The sequence below is a fragment of the Cetorhinus maximus genome, chromosome 17 (assembly GCF_964194155.1).
Source record: "Cetorhinus maximus chromosome 17, sCetMax3.hap1.1, whole genome shotgun sequence".
Taxonomy (NCBI): domain Eukaryota; kingdom Metazoa; phylum Chordata; class Chondrichthyes; order Lamniformes; family Cetorhinidae; genus Cetorhinus; species Cetorhinus maximus.
In genome coordinates, this window is record NC_135895.1 from 49,562,096 (window position 1) to 49,579,070 (window position 16,975).

At 42.0% G+C, this 16,975-nt stretch overlaps 1 protein-coding gene and 1 long non-coding RNA gene across 2 annotated transcripts in view; both read right to left on the minus strand.

Moving 5' to 3' along the window:
• The window catches only part of cmpk (cytidylate kinase), a 28,138-nt gene extending 22,234 nt beyond the window's left edge, over positions 1-5,904 (minus strand). Inside the window, exons 1-2 of the mRNA XM_078561168.1 lie at positions 5,615-5,904; positions 2,382-2,528 (exon numbers count right to left, since the gene is read on the minus strand). Coding sequence (XP_078417294.1) covers positions 2,382-2,528; positions 5,615-5,734 — 267 coding nt within the window. The 5' untranslated portion in view covers positions 5,735-5,904. The remainder of the gene's footprint in view (positions 1-2,381; positions 2,529-5,614) is intronic.
• LOC144692388 (uncharacterized) overlaps positions 1-16,975 on the minus strand; it is a 274,513-nt gene that overhangs the window by 25,995 nt on the left and 231,543 nt on the right. The window lies entirely within an intron of this gene.

Here is a 16,975-nt window from a genome sequence, read left to right on the forward strand (position 1 = left end):
AGATCAAAATTAAAAATAATGTGCCAAATTAAATAATTTTAGCAATAACCATATTTGGTGGTTAAGTTATATCAGGAAGGAGGAAAAGGATCATGCATTTTGAATAATATTACTACAGCCACATTTCAGCAATTCCCCATCAAAACATCTTATTAAAAATGAAAGCAAAATACTGCGGATGCTGGAAATCTGAAACAAAAACAAAAATTGCTGGAAAAACTCAGCAGGTCTGACAACATCTGTGGAGAGGAAGACTGAGTTAACGTTTCGAGTCCGTATGACTCTTCATCAGAACTAAAGAGAAATAGAAATGTGGTGAAATATAAGCTGTTTAAGTGGGGGTGGGACAGCTGGAGCTAGATAGGGAGCCAGCGATAGGTGGAGGCAAAGGAGAGATTGCCAAAAATGTCATAAACAAAAGGTTAAAGGAGTGTTGACAGTAGTGATATTAGCTAAAGGATGTGCTAATGGTGCACCTTTTGCGGTTGCATAGGAAGGTGCCGTGGGAGGAGGTTGAGGCGTTGGGGGTGATGAAGGAGTGGACCAGGGTGTCCTGGAGGGAACGGTCCCCACGGAATGCCGACAGGGGGCGGTGAAGGGAAGATGTATTTGGTGGTGGCATCATGTTGGGGTTTCCACTCCAGCACCTTCCCATGCAACCTCAGAAGGAGCAACACCTGCCCCTTTCTTCCCCCCTCCTCACCGTCCAAGGGCCCAAACACTCCTTTCAAGTGAAGCAGCACTTCACTTGCACTTCTCTCAATTTACTCTACTGCATTCTCTGCTCCCAATGCGGTCTCCTCTACATTGAAGAGACCAAACTCAGACTGGGTGACCGTTTTGCGGAACACCTTCGGTCTGTCCACAAGCATGACCCAGACCTCCCTGTAGCTTGCCATTTCAAAACACCACCCTGTTCTCATGCCCACATGTCCGTCCTTGGCCTGCTGCAATGTTCCAGTGAAGCTCAACGCAAACTGGAGGAACTGCACCTCATCTTCTGAATAGGCACTTTACAGCCTTCCGAACTTAACATTGAGTTCAACAACTTCAGATCATGAACTCTCTCCTCCATCCTCACCCCCTTTTTGATCCCCTTTTTTCTAATAATTATTATATATTTTTATATGTACATTTTTCTTTTCCCACCTATTTCTATTATTATTTTTAAAATTTATTTCCATCCATTGTTTTATCTCCATCCTTTAGCCTACTTCCATCCCTTCCCCCACCCCCACTAGGGCCATCTGTCACTTGCTCATTCTGCTTTCTACCCTTAACGTCACCATTAGCACATCCTTTAGCTAATATCATTACTGTCAACACCCCTTTGACCTTTTGTTTATGACATCTTTGGCAATCGCTCCTTTGCCTCCACCTATCACTGGCCCTCTATCCAGCTCCAACTGTCCCACCTCCCATAAACAGCTTATATTAACCACATTTCTATTTCTCTTTAGTACTGATGAAGAGTCATATGGACCCGAAACGTTAACTCAGTCTTCCTCTCCACAGATGCTGTCAGACCTGCTGAGTTTTTCCAGCATTTTTTGTTTTTATTAAAAATGAAAACTGCACATTTAACAATTTTTCCTGCTAAATTAGTTTTATCTGAATTAAACTATCATGGTTTTAAGTATTTATCAAGTTCCATTTAAAATGTGATTATCTGATGAAGCAGAAATATTCTTTTGGAAAGGAGTTGCGTATTCAATATTCTTTTGGAATGGAGTTGTGTTTGTAATTTTAGGAATACAAGAAAAGTGAAGCAATTGATTCAGCTGTTCTAAAGCTTGTTTTTCCTCCCATAGCAGCTTTTGTAAATAATTTTAAACTCCAAATATAGTTATTGCTAAGTTAAACCAGGCAGGGGGAAAAGGATCATGCATCTTGAATAATGCAACAGAATGCTCCATCTGTCTATTGACAACAAGCCCTGCCAAACAAATAAGAATGTTGTGCGCTTATCATAACAAGTCAGTAATTCTTTTACAAGTGATTATAGTACGGAGACAGTCTTCAACAAAGATAAGGACATTACAAACAGGATCCACTATACATATCCAAAATGTTACCAACACCACCTGTCAATATTTCATGAGCTTGGTATAGACTTTCATTTTAGTTACAATGCTTTTTTTAAGAAAAATCATCACAGATGATAAAGCAGTGGACAGGAGGCTTTACAAAAGGGAAGTTGTCTGACTTCACAGAAAGCTCAGGTCTACAGCACAATTAAAGAGCATCAACTTGCCACAAACTTCTGCCAAGAATCCCAAAATGTCCTTGTTGGATTCAGCAAAGAAAGCTAATGAGAATCATTTCAGGAATTTCATGTGCTGAAATATTACTTTGTTTCAGGTTGTCAAAAGTTGGCTTACCCTTTTAATGAGGCTAATAGTTATTTCCACTGGGACAATTTTTCCATCTTTAATGTAACTGTCAATCAGTTCTCCATACTGAGTAGCTTCTTTGCTTCGTTCAGCACGAAGTAGATCGCCAGCAGACAAGTGAGTGTATCCATATTTCTGCACAACATTAACAAAAAAGTGATTACAAGTTTTAATACAATTATGAACTAAGATAGTGAAAATTCGGTGAACTTAATTTTCAAATTCTCGTGGTATTAAAGTGCTAGATTATGTGCAAGATGCTTTCCAGAGCTCACTAAGATGCATTTTTTACTCACTGCAATTGGCATAAAATCTAACCCAAGCTACACTCATCATTCAATTGCAGTTAAATATTTATCTACTGTGATCATGATAAAATGCTATTCAGAACATTTTTTTTCAGAATGTATGCTGCTTAAATATAACCTTAGCAGTATGTTATAAAAATGGACACAGTCCCCAATTATAACCTAGTCAATCTCCTGAGGCGTTGCATATAGGAAAATTGAGACTAAATGTAACTTTGAAGTGAAGCAAGATTAGAGGGCAGGGAATAATTGAAGTAGGACTTGTAGACACAATTTAGTGCCCATTTTAAAGTTATACATTATTTTCATACTTTCATTATAAATTTCTACTCTGTCATGTTTGATCCTCCAACTCAACAGACAGTGGATCAAGCCTATGTGGTTTAGCCCCACACTAAGCCAAGAGACACCAAGCTTAATGTAATAACGTGCCAAAATTACTTTGAAATTGTATTTGTAAAGTTTGATTAAAAGTTTTGTATAATTAAGGTCTAACTAGATTTTCTTAAACAGTCCAAAAATGTATAAAACTTTACTTGGACCATTGTTTGGTGCTTGAACTGTCTGCAAAATTAAAGCAATGCACCCTTAAATGACTAGAGTGTACTTTTCCCTCGCCTATACCTTGTACGCTCACTCAGAAATGCGAATGAACCCATTTATTCAATTGAAAAAACAATTATTCTTGAACATGGGCAAGTCCAGCATTTATTGCCCATCTCTAGTTGCTCTAAATTAGTGGCTTGTTAGGGTGCTACAGAGGGCAGTCAAGAGTCAACCACATCAGTTTGGGACTGGAGTCAAATATTGGCCAGATCAGGTAAGGATGGCAGGTTTCCTTTCCTAAAGGATATTAGTGAACTAATTGGGTTTTCACAATCCAATAACATCGTGACAAACTTTTCACTGACACAATAATTTGTATTACGTAGCGCTTTTAACATAAGAAAACATCTCAAGGCACTTCACAGGAGAGGTAAAAAGCAAAATTTGACACCAAGCCACATAAGGAGATATTAGGGCAGATAACTCAAAAGCTTGGTAGATTTTAAAGAGTGCCTAAAGTGGTAAAGAGATATAAAAAGGCGAAGAGGTTTAGGGAGGGAATCCTAGAGCTTAGGGCATTGGCAGTTGAAGGCAGAGCCACTAGTAGTGGAGCAATTAAAATCAGAATTGCTGAAGAGGCCAGAATAGATGAGTTGAGGCAGGGGCAGAGACGATGATCCGGAGGTGGTCTTGGCGATGGCGTGGATATTTGACTGGAAGCTCATCTTAGGTTAAATGTGACACCAAGTTTGCAAACAGATTGGTTCAGTCTCAGGCAGTTACTGAACACAAGGATGGAGTCAATGACCAGGGAATGGAGTTTGTCGTGGGGACCAAAGACAATGGATTCAGTTTTCTCAATATTTAATTGTTGAAAATTCCTATTCATTTAGTATTAGATGTTGGACAACCAGTCCAATTAGACAAGGACAATTTAGACACCAACTTTTCATTTCCAGATTTAAAAAATATGAAATCTGGCTCAGTACCTTACACTGCTAGTGTGTTTAATTTAGGGGGAGAAATCTTCAGTCAGAAACCCCTAAAATGTTTATCAAAAGGCATATTTATGTCTGGAAGTTAACAATATAAAAAGACATTAAAAATACACCCTCAAAATGTGAAAACACATTCACAATCTTCTCCCTAAAATAAGAACTCCTACTGAACTATCCCACATACAAAAAATGCACTTTTGCCTTTTTAAAGAATACAAAAGTGTGAAATTGGTTTTGCAAAGAACTTAGTTGTCATAATTTTGCTATGAATTAATGTTCTCTTTAGTACATGTTCATAGAATTAAAAGCATCCATTTTTAGAAACTCTGTTGACTGAAAATGTTATTAAATTGGCAAACGAGCTTTCACTTTTGGTTTTTCTATAGATTATTTAATCTCAAAACATAAAAGCAATTTTCAAATTATAGGTGAAAGATTCCAGGTGAAACTGCAATTCACTTATACTTTCAATTTAGTACTGTATACTGCATTGGCCACTCAGAATCTGAGAGGGGGTCTCTTCCATATTGGGGGAACCCAACTCAGATAGCTAATTCTCTGCTCCACTCTCAACCTGAGATCTTCATCCACAGCCTCCTTCTTACATTGTTCCAAGAAGCTCAATGAAAGCTGGAAGAATAGCACCTCATCTTCCAATTAGGCACACAGCCTTCCAGGCTTAATATCGAGTTCAGCCATTTCAGATCATAACCTCTTTCCCCACCCCCCATTTTTTTCAGACAGCAGCTGAGGGTAATGATTCTGTTAATAGCATTAATACTTCCTCTAGATCAATCTTTACTTATGCCATTACCATATCTTTGCCTTCCGCTATCACTCCTTTTGCCATTTAATCGCTCCTGCCTTTCACGCTATCACAGGCCTGTGCATTTATTTTCTCCCCCTTTTCCTGCTATTGTAATTGCTTAAAACCTGTTCATCGCCAGCCATTTCCAGTTCTGTCGAAATGTCATTGATCTGATACGTTAACTCACTGCAGATGCGGAGTATTCACAGCATTTTCTGATTTTATTCCAAATTATACAGATCGATTCATTTTATATAAAGATGAAATGTTTAAAAAACTTCCTATCTAAATCCTATCCATCCCATTCGCATCGGCCACGTCCTTCCCTGACGAAATGTTAATTTGTTAAAGGCCTCAATTGTACTTTTAAAAATTACTCACATCGACCCAACATTAACATTAAGACTCAAATCTCCCCCGTTTGAGATCAAACAGGTTTCCGACTGAAGGACCAGTTCCACCCTACTCTTGAGTGAGTAGTCCAGGTACATGCATTGCTCTGGCCCCAGGGCTGCTCTCCCTCCGGCTCTAGGCACTCGCTGTATGTGATTTTCCACCCACCTTGACGATTTTGACGCACTGGGTCCCTTTCCCGGCTCCTGGCCCACCGAGGACAAAAACCACTTTGGGCTTCATCATCAGCAACTTCCGGACCAACGCTCCCCAACAAGAAATAACCATACACCAGCACCAGCGTGGCTCTTCCTCACTTCTCCCGCCGATAAAGCTGAGATATACTTTAAAAAACCCAGAAATCTGCAATCAGTCGGCCACCTTCTTCCTCCTCTGCAGTCTACACAACCGCCTTCTGCCACAAATCACCCGACGGAACGACTGCTTCCGGGTATGAGCTGCACGCAAACAAGCAAGCTTTGTTCAGGTTAGGGTAAAATGAAAGGTTGAGATTAAGAAGCTTTTTGAAATTTACAAACAATATCAGTTTTAAAACAACAATATTATGGTTACAATGAAATCAATGTTATTTTCAAAAATCACCACGTGAAATACCTTTCTAAAGCATTACTTGGTTACTCTCCAAGAATTGCACTGGAGTTTATGAGGATACACAGGGCATTGGTGATTGGACATTGGACAAATACTGTCTGCACTTTTGGTCTCCTTATTTAAGAAAGGATATAAATGCATTGAAGGCGGTTCAAAGGAGGTTTACTAGATTGATAAAAACAAAAAACTGTGGATGCTGGAAATCCAAAACAGAAACAGAAATACCTGGAAAAACTCAGCAGGTCTGGCAGCATCGGCGGAGAAGAGTAGTTGACGTTTCGAGTCCTCATGACCCTTCAACAGAACTAAGTAAAATTAGGAAAGGGGTGAAGTATAAACTGGTTTTGGGGGGGGCGGGGGGGTGGCGTTGTTAGGACAAGCAGCCAGTGATAGGAGGAGATAACCAAAAGCTGTCACAGACAAAAGAACAAAGAGGTGTTGAAGGTGGTGATATTATCTAAAAGAATGTGCTAATTAAGAGTATAAGACAGGACAGATAAGTTACAGATAGCTCTAGTGGGGGTGGGGGAATACTAAAAGATAGAAATAAACAATGGTGGAAATACATTTAAAATTTGTGGAAATAGGTGGGAAAAGAAAAAATCTATATAAATTATTGGAAAAAACAAAGAGGGGGAAGAAACGGGAAGGGGGTGGGGATGGAGGAGAGAGTTCAAGATCTAAAATTGTTGAACTCAATATTCAGTCCGGAAGGCTGTAAAGTGCCTAGTCGGAAGATGAGGTGCTGTTCCTCCAGTTTGCGTTGAGCTTCACTGGAACAATGCAGCAAGCCAAGGACAGACATGTGGGCAAGAGAGCAGGGTGGCGTGCTCACTTCCTCCAAATAAAAGGTGTGGCTATGGGTACCCGCATGGGCCCCAGCTATGCGTGTCTCTTTATGGGGTATGTGGAACATTCCTTGTTCCAGTCCTACTCCGGCCCCCTCCCACAACTCTTTCTCCGGTACATCGATGATTACTTCGGTGCTGCTTCATGCTCTTGTCGGGACCTGGAAAAATTTATTAATTTTGCTTCAAATCTCCACCCCTCCATCATTTACGTCCAATCGCTCTACACCTCCATCCCCCACCGGGATGGTCTGAGGGCTCTCTGCTTCTTTCTCAAACAGAGGCCCGAACAATCCCCATCCACCACTACTCTCCTCCATCTGGCTGAACTTGTTCTCACACTGAACAATTTCTCCTTTAACTCCTCTCACTTCCTCCAAATAAAAGGTGTGGCTATGGGTACCCACATGGGCCCCAGCTATGCCTGTCTCTTTATGGGGTACGTGGAACATTCCTTATTCCAGTCCTACTCCGGCCCCCTCCCACAACTCTTTCTCCGGTACATCGATGATTACTTCGGTGCTGCTTCATGCTCTCATCGGGACCTGGAAAAACTCATTAATTTTGCTTCCAATCTCCACCTCTCCATCATTTTCACATGGTCCATCTCTGACACTTCCCTTCCTTGACCTCTCTGTCTCAATTTCTGGTGATGGACTGTCCACCAATATCCATTACAAGCCTACCGACTCACACAGCTACCTCGACTACAGCTCCTCACACCCCACTTCCTGTAAGGACTCCATCCCATTCTCTTCGCCTCCGTCGCATCTGTTCTGATGATGCTACTTTCAAAAACAGTTCCTTTGACATGTCCTCCTTCTTCCTTAACCGAGGTTTTCCACCCACGGTCGTTGACAAGGCCCTCAACCGTGTCCGTCCCATCTCCCTCGCATCCGCCCTCACGCCTTCTCCTCCCTCCCAGAAACATGATAGGGTCCCCCTTGTCCTCACTTATCACCCCACCAGCCTCCACATTCAAAGGATCATCCTCCGCCATTTCTGCCAACTCCAGCATGATGCCACCACCAAACACATCTTCCCTTCAACCCCCCTGGCGGCATTCCGTAGGGATAGTTCCCTCCATGACACCCTGGTCGACTCCTCCATCACCCCCTACTCCTCCTCCATGACACCTCCCCATGCAAACGCAGAAGATGCAACAACTGCCCCTTCACTTCCTCTCTCCTCACCGTCTAAGGGCCCAAACACTCCTTTCAAGTGAAGCAGCATTTCACTTGCACTTCCCCCAACTTTGTCTACTGCATTTGTTGCTCCCAATGCGGTTTCCTCTACATTGGAGAGACCAAACGCAGACTGGGTGACCGCTTTGCAGAACATCTTCGGTCTGTCCGCAAGAATGACCCAGACCTCCCTGTCGCTTGCCATTTCAACACTCCACCCTGCTCTCTTGCCCACATGTCTGTCCTTGGCTTGCTGCATTGTTCCAGTGAAGCTCAACGCAAACTGGAGGAACAGCACCTTATCTTCCAACTAGGCACTTTACAGCCTTCCGGACTGAATATTGAGTTCAACAATTTTAGATCTTGAACTCTCTCCTCCATCCCCACCCCCTTCCCGTTTCTTCCCCCTCCTTTTTGTTTTTTCCAATAATTTATATAGATTTTTCTTTTCCCACCTATTTCCATTATTTTTAAATCTACAACTAATACCTTGTCAGTCTTTCCACCCCACCCCCACTAGAGCTGTACCTTGAGTGTCCTGCCATCCATTCTTAATTAGCACATTTTCTTAGATAATATCTAAGAAGTGAAGGGGCAGGTGTTGCATCTTCTGCGTGGGCATGGGGAGGTGCCATAGGTGGGGGTTGAGGAGTAGGGGGTGATGGAGGAGTGGACCAGGGTGTCCCAGAGGGAACGATCCCTGAGGAATGCCGCTAGGGGGGGTGAAGGGAAGATGTGTTTGGTGGTGGCATCATACTGGAGTTGGCGGAAATGGTGGAGGATGATCCTTTGAATGCGGAGGCTGGTGGGGTGATAAATGAGGACAAGGGGGACCCTATCATGTTTCTGGGAGGGAGGAGAAGGCGTGAGGGCGGATGCGCGGGAGATGGGCCGGACACGGTTGAGGGCCCTGTCAACGACCGTGGGTGGAAAACCTCGGTTAAGGAAGAAGGAGGACATGTCAGAGGAACTGTTTTTGAAGGTTGCGTCATCAGAACAGATGCGACGGAGGCGAAGGAACTGAGAGAATGGGATGGAGTCCTTACAAGAAGCGGGGTGTGAGGAGCTGTAGTCGAGGTAGCTGTGGGAGTCGGTAGGCTTTTAATGGATATTGGTGGACAGTCTATCATCAGAAATTGAGACAGAGAGGTCAAGGAAGGGAAGGGAAGTGTCAGAGATGGACCATGTGAAAATGATGGAGGGGTGGAGATTGGAAGCTAAATTAATAAATTTTTCCAGGTCCAGACGAGAGCATGAAGCCGCAATACCAGCCTCTGACCTGCTCTTGTAGTCATAGCGTCTGTGTGGCTAGTCCAGGTTAGTTTTTGGTCAATGGAGACCTCCAGGATGTTGATGGTTGGAGATTCAGCAATCGTATGACCATCTAATATCAAGGGGAGGTGGGTAGAATGATTCTTGTTGGAGATGGTCATTGCCTGGCACTTGTGCAGCACAAATATTTCATGACACTGGGAATAGAATAACACACCCTGCAATCATCAGTGAATATCCCCACTTCTGACTTTACAATGGATGGAAAGTCATTGATGAAGCATTTGAAAATGGTTTAGCCTATGACAGCAATGTCTTTGAGCTGAGAAGGTTGGCTGCCAGCACCCATGATCATTTTCCTTTGTGCTACATATGACTCCAACGAGTGGAGAGATTTCCACATGATCCCCATTGATGTAAATTTTGCTAGGGCTCCTTGGTACCACACTCGATCAATGCTGCCTTGATGTCAAAGGCAGTCACTCTCACCTCACCTCTGGAATTCAGCCCTTTTGTCCATGTTAGACTAAGGCTATAATGAGATCTGGAGTTGAGCGGTCCTGGCAGAACCCAAACTGTCCTTACATAACTTATGATTGTGACTCCTAATCCTTCCTAATCTATTTAGTTGCAACAAACTGTCTACGCAAACATAATCTATTCCCTTCATCATCTTATAAACCTGGATCAAATAACTGCTAAGTCTATGCTTCACTGAAGTTTAGAGACCCAGTTCTTTTAGCATTTCATGGTAACTAAGATGCCTTAAACTGTGAATTGATTTTATGGTCCTGCCCTGCATCCTTTCAAAGCCTTAATATCACCCACCATGTGAGGAAACCAGAAGTGGATACAGCATTCAAACTGATCTAACTAATGTCTTATTTAAGGACAAAAGAGTATGTTTTATCAATGATTTGTCCTATAAATAAACCCAGCACCCGATTCACTCCAGCTATTGCTTCACTACACTGGTAATAATTTTTTAGAGATCAATGCACTAGAACGACCAAAGCTCTTCTTTTTTCCACTGGTTTGGTATTTTTTCCCTGAAGGGCCTACACACACATGCTCAGCGTTTAAATATACTATTTCAAAATTTCTTAAATGAAAATCAGCCGCCAAAGGAGTATAACTCCAGAAATCCCAATCGACCAGCAGAAGTGTGGCATACAGAATTCCCATCTTCCCTTGGATCCAGCTTTATCTCCAAATTTCAGAATCATTATCATATTTGGGGTTGGTAAGCTGTGGCTGGAAAAGTGCTTAGAGGCACATGTGTCAATGCATCAACATTATTTAGAGCAGACCATTACTATTCGCCAAGGGGAGCCCCAAGACTTTGGGGTTGAATTTTATTGCAGGTTTTTTTTTCCTTCAGCTCCATAGGAGCTAAAGGCCTTGATTTAAAAAGTCATTGATTATCTTTGACTTTTGGGGCTTTTACAGAGCTCTAAAAAGAACTCTCGCCAGCTCTCAACTGCTCCCAGTTTAATGGGTCAAAAGTGGAGGAATTTACAGAGTAGGCCAAGAATTTTCTCAATATTGCCTCCCTTGACATATGGTGGAATACACAAAAGAGCAACAGCCAATACAAGCTTTGTGTTGTAATGTGTGGTGACACATATTACAATAATATTGTAATTCATAACAATTCATTTATTGAGAAAATATAAATAAAATATAAATGGCACAGTTATTATGAAAAATTATTTAGTAAACTTACCATTTGTTTGCCAACACATTGGCATAAATTATATACAAACATTTAATTAAGTTACTTGGATTTATATCAAGGTAAGCCATAGTCCATTAGGGATCATACGCATCTCTCTGATAGAGCAAGACAAGCGCTTATATTGCTTGAGAGGCACCACTCTGCATAAAGCATGGGGAGCAAGGCAGGGAGACAGGCCTCCATGAACTACAACAGCCAGTACAGGGATTGAACCTGTGATGTTGGTGTAATTCTGCATCACATGCTAGCCAACTGAGCTAACCAACCCCCATGGATTTATGTCATAAAGGTAAAATATGTGGCTCTTCTGGCATTCCCTTTCTGAAGTTTGGTCAATCTTCCTTTAAGATATAGAGGTCGTTTTGCAATGACAGAAACATATAGAGGAGTACCTTCAGCAGCTGTGTTGCTGAAATAAAGATGGAGGTCTAATGCATTTGCAACACTTGTGGTGCCCCTCCAAGCATAATATTGCATATGATTAGATTGTCTACCCACAGCTCTAGTTTCTTTTTATTCATTCATGGAATTCGGGCATCGCTGGCTAGGCCAACATTTATTGCCCATCCCTAAATGCCCTTGAGAAAGTGGTGATGAGCTTGCCTTCTTGAATAGTCCATGTGGTGTAGGTACACCCACATTGCTATGAGGGAGGGAGTTTCAGGATTTTGACCTGAGCAACAGTGAAGTAGCAGTGATATATTTCTAAGTCAGGATGGTGAGTGACTTGGAGGGGAACTTCCAGGTGGTAGTGTTCCCATGTGTCTGATGCCCTTATCCTTCTAGATGGTAGCGGTTGTGGGTTTGGAAAGTGCCGTCTCAGGAGCCTTGGCGGTTCCTGCAGTGCATCTTGTGGATGATACACACTACAGCCACTGCGTGTCAGTAGTGGGGGGAGTGAATGTTTATGGATGGGGTGCCAATCAAGCGGGTTGTTTTGTTCTGGATGGTGTCAAGCTTCTTGAGTGTTGTTGAAGCTGCACTCATCCAGGCAAGTGGGGAGTATTCCATCACATTCCTGACTGTGCCTTGTAGATGGACAGGCTTTAGGGAGTCAGGAGGTGAGTTACTTGCCACAAGATCCCGAGCCTCTGATCTGCTCTTGCAGCCACAGTATTTATATGGCTAGTCCAGTTCAGTTTCTGGTCAATGGTAACCCCCAGGATGTTGATAGTGGATGATTCAATGATGGTTATGCCATTGAATGTCAAAGGGTGATGGTTAGATTCTCTCTTTTTGGAGATCGTCATTGCCCAGCACTTGTGTGGTGCAAATGTTACTTGCCATTTGTCAGCCCAAGCTTGGATGTTGTCTACATCTTGCTGCATTTGTACATAGATTGCTTCAGTATCTGAGGAGTCGCAAATGGTGCTGAACACCGTGTGATCATCAGCGAACATCTTCAGCAGGTAATAGGGAAGGCAAATTAAATGTTGGTCTTTATTTCAAAGGGAATGGAGTGTAAAAATAAGGAAGTCTTGCTAAAACTATACAAGGCACTAGTTAGACCACACCTAGAATACTGTGAACAGTTTGGTCCCCTTATCTAAGGAAAGATATACTGGCATTGGAGGCAGTCCAGAGAAGGTTCACTAGATTGATTCCGGGTATGGAGGGATTTTCTTATGAGGAGAGTTTGAGTAAATTGTGCCTGTACTCATTGGAGCTTAGAAGAATAAGAGGCGATCTTATTGAAACATATAAGATTCTTAGGGGGCTTGACAGAGTAGATGCTGAGAGGCTGTTTCCGCTTGTGGGAGAGTCTCGGACCAGAGGGCATAATCTCATAGTAAGGGGTTACCCATTTACGACAGAGATGAGGAGGAATTTCTCCTCTCAGAGGGTAGTTAATCTGTGGAATTCTTTACCGCAGAGGGCTGTAAAAGCTGGGTCATTAAGTATATTCAAGGCAGAGATGGGCAGATTTTTAATCTGTAAGGGAATCAAGAGTAATGGGGAAAGGCAGGAAAGTGGAGATGAGGATTATCAGATCAGCCATGATCTCAGTGAATGGCGGAGCAGACTCGATGGCCTGAATGGCCTGCTTGTGCTTTTACGTCTTATGGTCCTATTTCTGACTTTGTGATAGAAGGAAGGTCATTGATAAAGCAGCTGAAGATGGTTGGGCCTAGGACAGTATCCTGAGGAACTCCTGCAGTGATGACTTGGAACTGAGGTGATTGACCTCCAACAACCATAACCATCTTCCTTTGTGTTAAGTATGACTCCAACCAGCAGAGAGATTTCCCCCGGATTCCCATTGACTCCAGTTTTGCTGGGACTCCTTGATTCCACACTCATTCAAATGCTGCCTTGGTGTCAAGGGCAGTCACTCTCGCCTCACTTCTGGAGTTCAGTTCTTTTGTCCATGTTTGAACCAAGGAAGTAATGAGTTTGTAAATACCTGGCATAGAGAAGGACCTGCCTATCAAGATTAGTTATCTGCATGGCTGTGGACTTGTACCAATTCTAGCAGCAAGAAATATGTTTCCTCTACAATATGGCAATGGTGTTCCATGAGTACGCAGACATGGGCTTCAATAACAATAAGTTGGACTATGTTATTTTGACGATTTTTTGTTCTACCAGATTTTTACACAATTTTATTACCAGTGCAGACCAATTGTGATTAATAAACTGAGGAGGTAAATTTAGCAGCAACTCTCTTCCAGTAAATTTGGACAGTCAATATCACAGTCTATCTATCTCAAGAGTTGCTTAACTAGCACTTAAAATATCTCACCATTTGTCAGACAATTTTTTGGTTTGCCTGCCAGATTATGTTTAGCTATGACTTACCTTCAAGATGAGGAACTAATCATTCTGTAAAAGGTGGTGTCATCAGCAAAGAAAACAATATTACTACAATGACATCAACTAGGTCACTGGTAAAGAGAAATAAAGTTGGGCCAAGTATGCTCCCTGAGGGACTCCTATTTTGGTTTTGATAAGAAAATCACTAATTATCATGACCCAATGCTTTCATTCTCTCAGGTAGCCACATAGTAGAGATGCCACAAGATCTGTCTTCTCAATCAGGCTAAAAATATCTTACCCAGAGCCGACTTTTGGATTTTGACCTCCAGCAAGGTTTATTAGGGCCAATTTACTAATATTGCAAATACATTTCCTTTCCTTTTGCTTTTACTTTTCCCCTTGCCACATCATATCTGGACACACCCCATGTCACAATTTGAAAAACTCCATTAAAAACTGTTTGAGCTTTTTGTACTGTCATTTTAACATTCAATAATTAGATTACACCCCTATGACTGTTTTTCAAGGTTTAAACAGTCTGTTGTAGATACAAAGACAATTAGAGATTATTTCTGTGTTTCTGAAGTAATGATGTCAGTTACTACTGTGTAAATGGCAATCTCTGGCAAGAATTTAGAAAATACATATCAACTCACATCATTGTCGCACAAAAGGTTTCCAGAAAAGTGCAATCTGTATTTATTTATTATGCAACTTTAAAATTGTAATCTAATCTTCTTGGATTCTGAACCCTTGATTAGATAAGTGACTTGTAATCATTCCCAAGTGCCTCATTATCCCACTTATAATTGTTTGTAAAGCACTCTGTCTTTGAAAGTGCATGGGGGTTCAAGAGAGGAGGAAAAGAATACATTGCTCAGGAAGGTGTATTTCACACTTAAGTATTTCACCCTTTTTAGGTGGAAGATAGACTAGTTATGAAAATATTGATGACAGAAAAATTATAATGGAAATTAAAGAGATTGGGACTCTACAAAATGAAATTAGAAATCTGAGAAAGGGACAGAGTATCATTGTTTTCGATGATTACTATGTCGATGAAGATCCCTTGCAAGATGTCTTTTAAGACTGGCAATATTGTCAATGAGTAATGCATTGGCCCAGATCTTCCAGTGTCCGGATGGTCGTATCCCAGAAATACCCCAGAAGATGCACTGGGGGACCCCTCAGAAGCCCGATGAGAAATCCCCCTGCGTCCAAAAACTCTCCAACTCTGAGTTAGTTGGTGGATTCCAACTTTGGGTTGATTTAAGTTGTTTTATTCCTAAACTGCACATAGTTTCCTAGAATACCAGTAACCCTTGGTCAGATTGAATCTCTCTGGGCAATCCATATTTGTGGTGCTACTCCAACCATAATCTTGCATATGATTAGATTGCCTACACTGGAGAAGGTCATTGCCTGGCTCTTGAGTGGTGCATGAATTAACCCTTCAATCACCATCTTTGCACTCATCTTTCTTAAGGGGAATGGCCTCTAGGAATCTCAAAACAAATTCATGATACCCTGTTTTGGTTTTAGGTAAGGATCCCAACACAATCCACTAGAACCCTACTAAACAGTTCATCGAAAATGGGTATAGGGATCAATGAAGCTAGTTTAATTGAAGGCTGGGGTTTTCCAGCCATTGGATATGCGTGACATCTTGCAGAATTCAATCACATTCCTATGCAATACCAGCTAGTAAAAGTGTTTCATTATTTTAGCTGGAGTCTTTCTTATTCCTAAATGACCTGCCACCAGAATTTCAGGTACAATCCTTAAAATTTCCCTCCGATAACCAGGGGGAACAACTCCTGATGGACTACAGACCATTCCTCATCCACTGGTCTTTTGAGGAGGTCTCCATTTCCTCATTAATATGTCATTTTTTTAGGTAATAACATTCAGGAGCTTTTCTGATTCTCCATCAGAATACACTGTCTGAGAAAATCCCCGCAAACCAAAAAGCTCCAATCTGATACTTACCAGAAATTGGAAGATAAACCACTTGGTCTGAGTACTGTTTCAAAGATACGTATAAGGGTTGAGATTTCTTGACCCTTCCGCTTACTTCTGGCAAGGTTGCCCCTTCAACTCTCCCCCAACCGCGCATGGTTGTAGACGCCCAGTTCAACATAGGCGTTGCTAGCGTCTTAAGTGTAGCCTCCTCAGGTCAGAACACTCCTGGTTCTAATGTTCTTAAACAGTGGAGTCTTGTACCTAGGAACTCTCTTGCTCCATCTTCTCAGCTTGGCTATCCCAGCAGTCCAACTCACTGTCAGTAGAGTCCTTCAGCTATCAATGGTTTTAAAACACTTTTAGCCAGCACACACAATTTCAACTGAATTCAGTTTAAAAGAAATGTTCCCTGCAGTCAGCTTGTTTCAAACTAAAACTAAACTTCTTGAAAACAGAGCCACATGCAAGAATCTACCCTCCACCCCACCACACCCCCCCCCCCCCCCCCCCATAATTAACTTCTTGTTTACTTTTTTATTTACTATTGTTTATCTCCCAGGCAGCTTGGTCACATAATCAGTTACTGGAAGCAAGTTGCTTTTTACAAGAAATCATCTTTTAGAGAAACGAAGTTCTTAAAAGGACCACCACCTAATCTTAAAATATAGGTTTTCCCCGAAAAGCACATGTGCCATCACAATACTGGTGGCTGAATCTGCCACCATAAACATCCTGTGGGGTTACCACTGATCAGAAAGTTGACTGGACCAGCCATAAAAATACTATGGCTACAAGAGCAGGTCAGAGGTTGAGAATTCTGCAGAAGTATTTCACCTCCTGATTCCCTGAAGCTTGCCCACCAATTACACAGTACAAGTCAGAAGTGTGATGGGATACACCCCACTTGTCTGGATGACTGCGGTTCCAAAAACACTCAAGAAGCTTGTCACCATCTAGAACAAAGCAGCCCACTTGATCAGATCCCCATTCACCACTTTAAACATTCGCTCCCTCCACTATCGGCGATGCACAGTGGCAGAGCACGTAATATCTACAAGATGTACGACAGCATTTTGCCAAAGCTCCTGAACAGCAGCTTCCAAAACCACAATCTTTACCACCTAGAAGAACAAGGCAGCAGGTGCTGGGGACATCA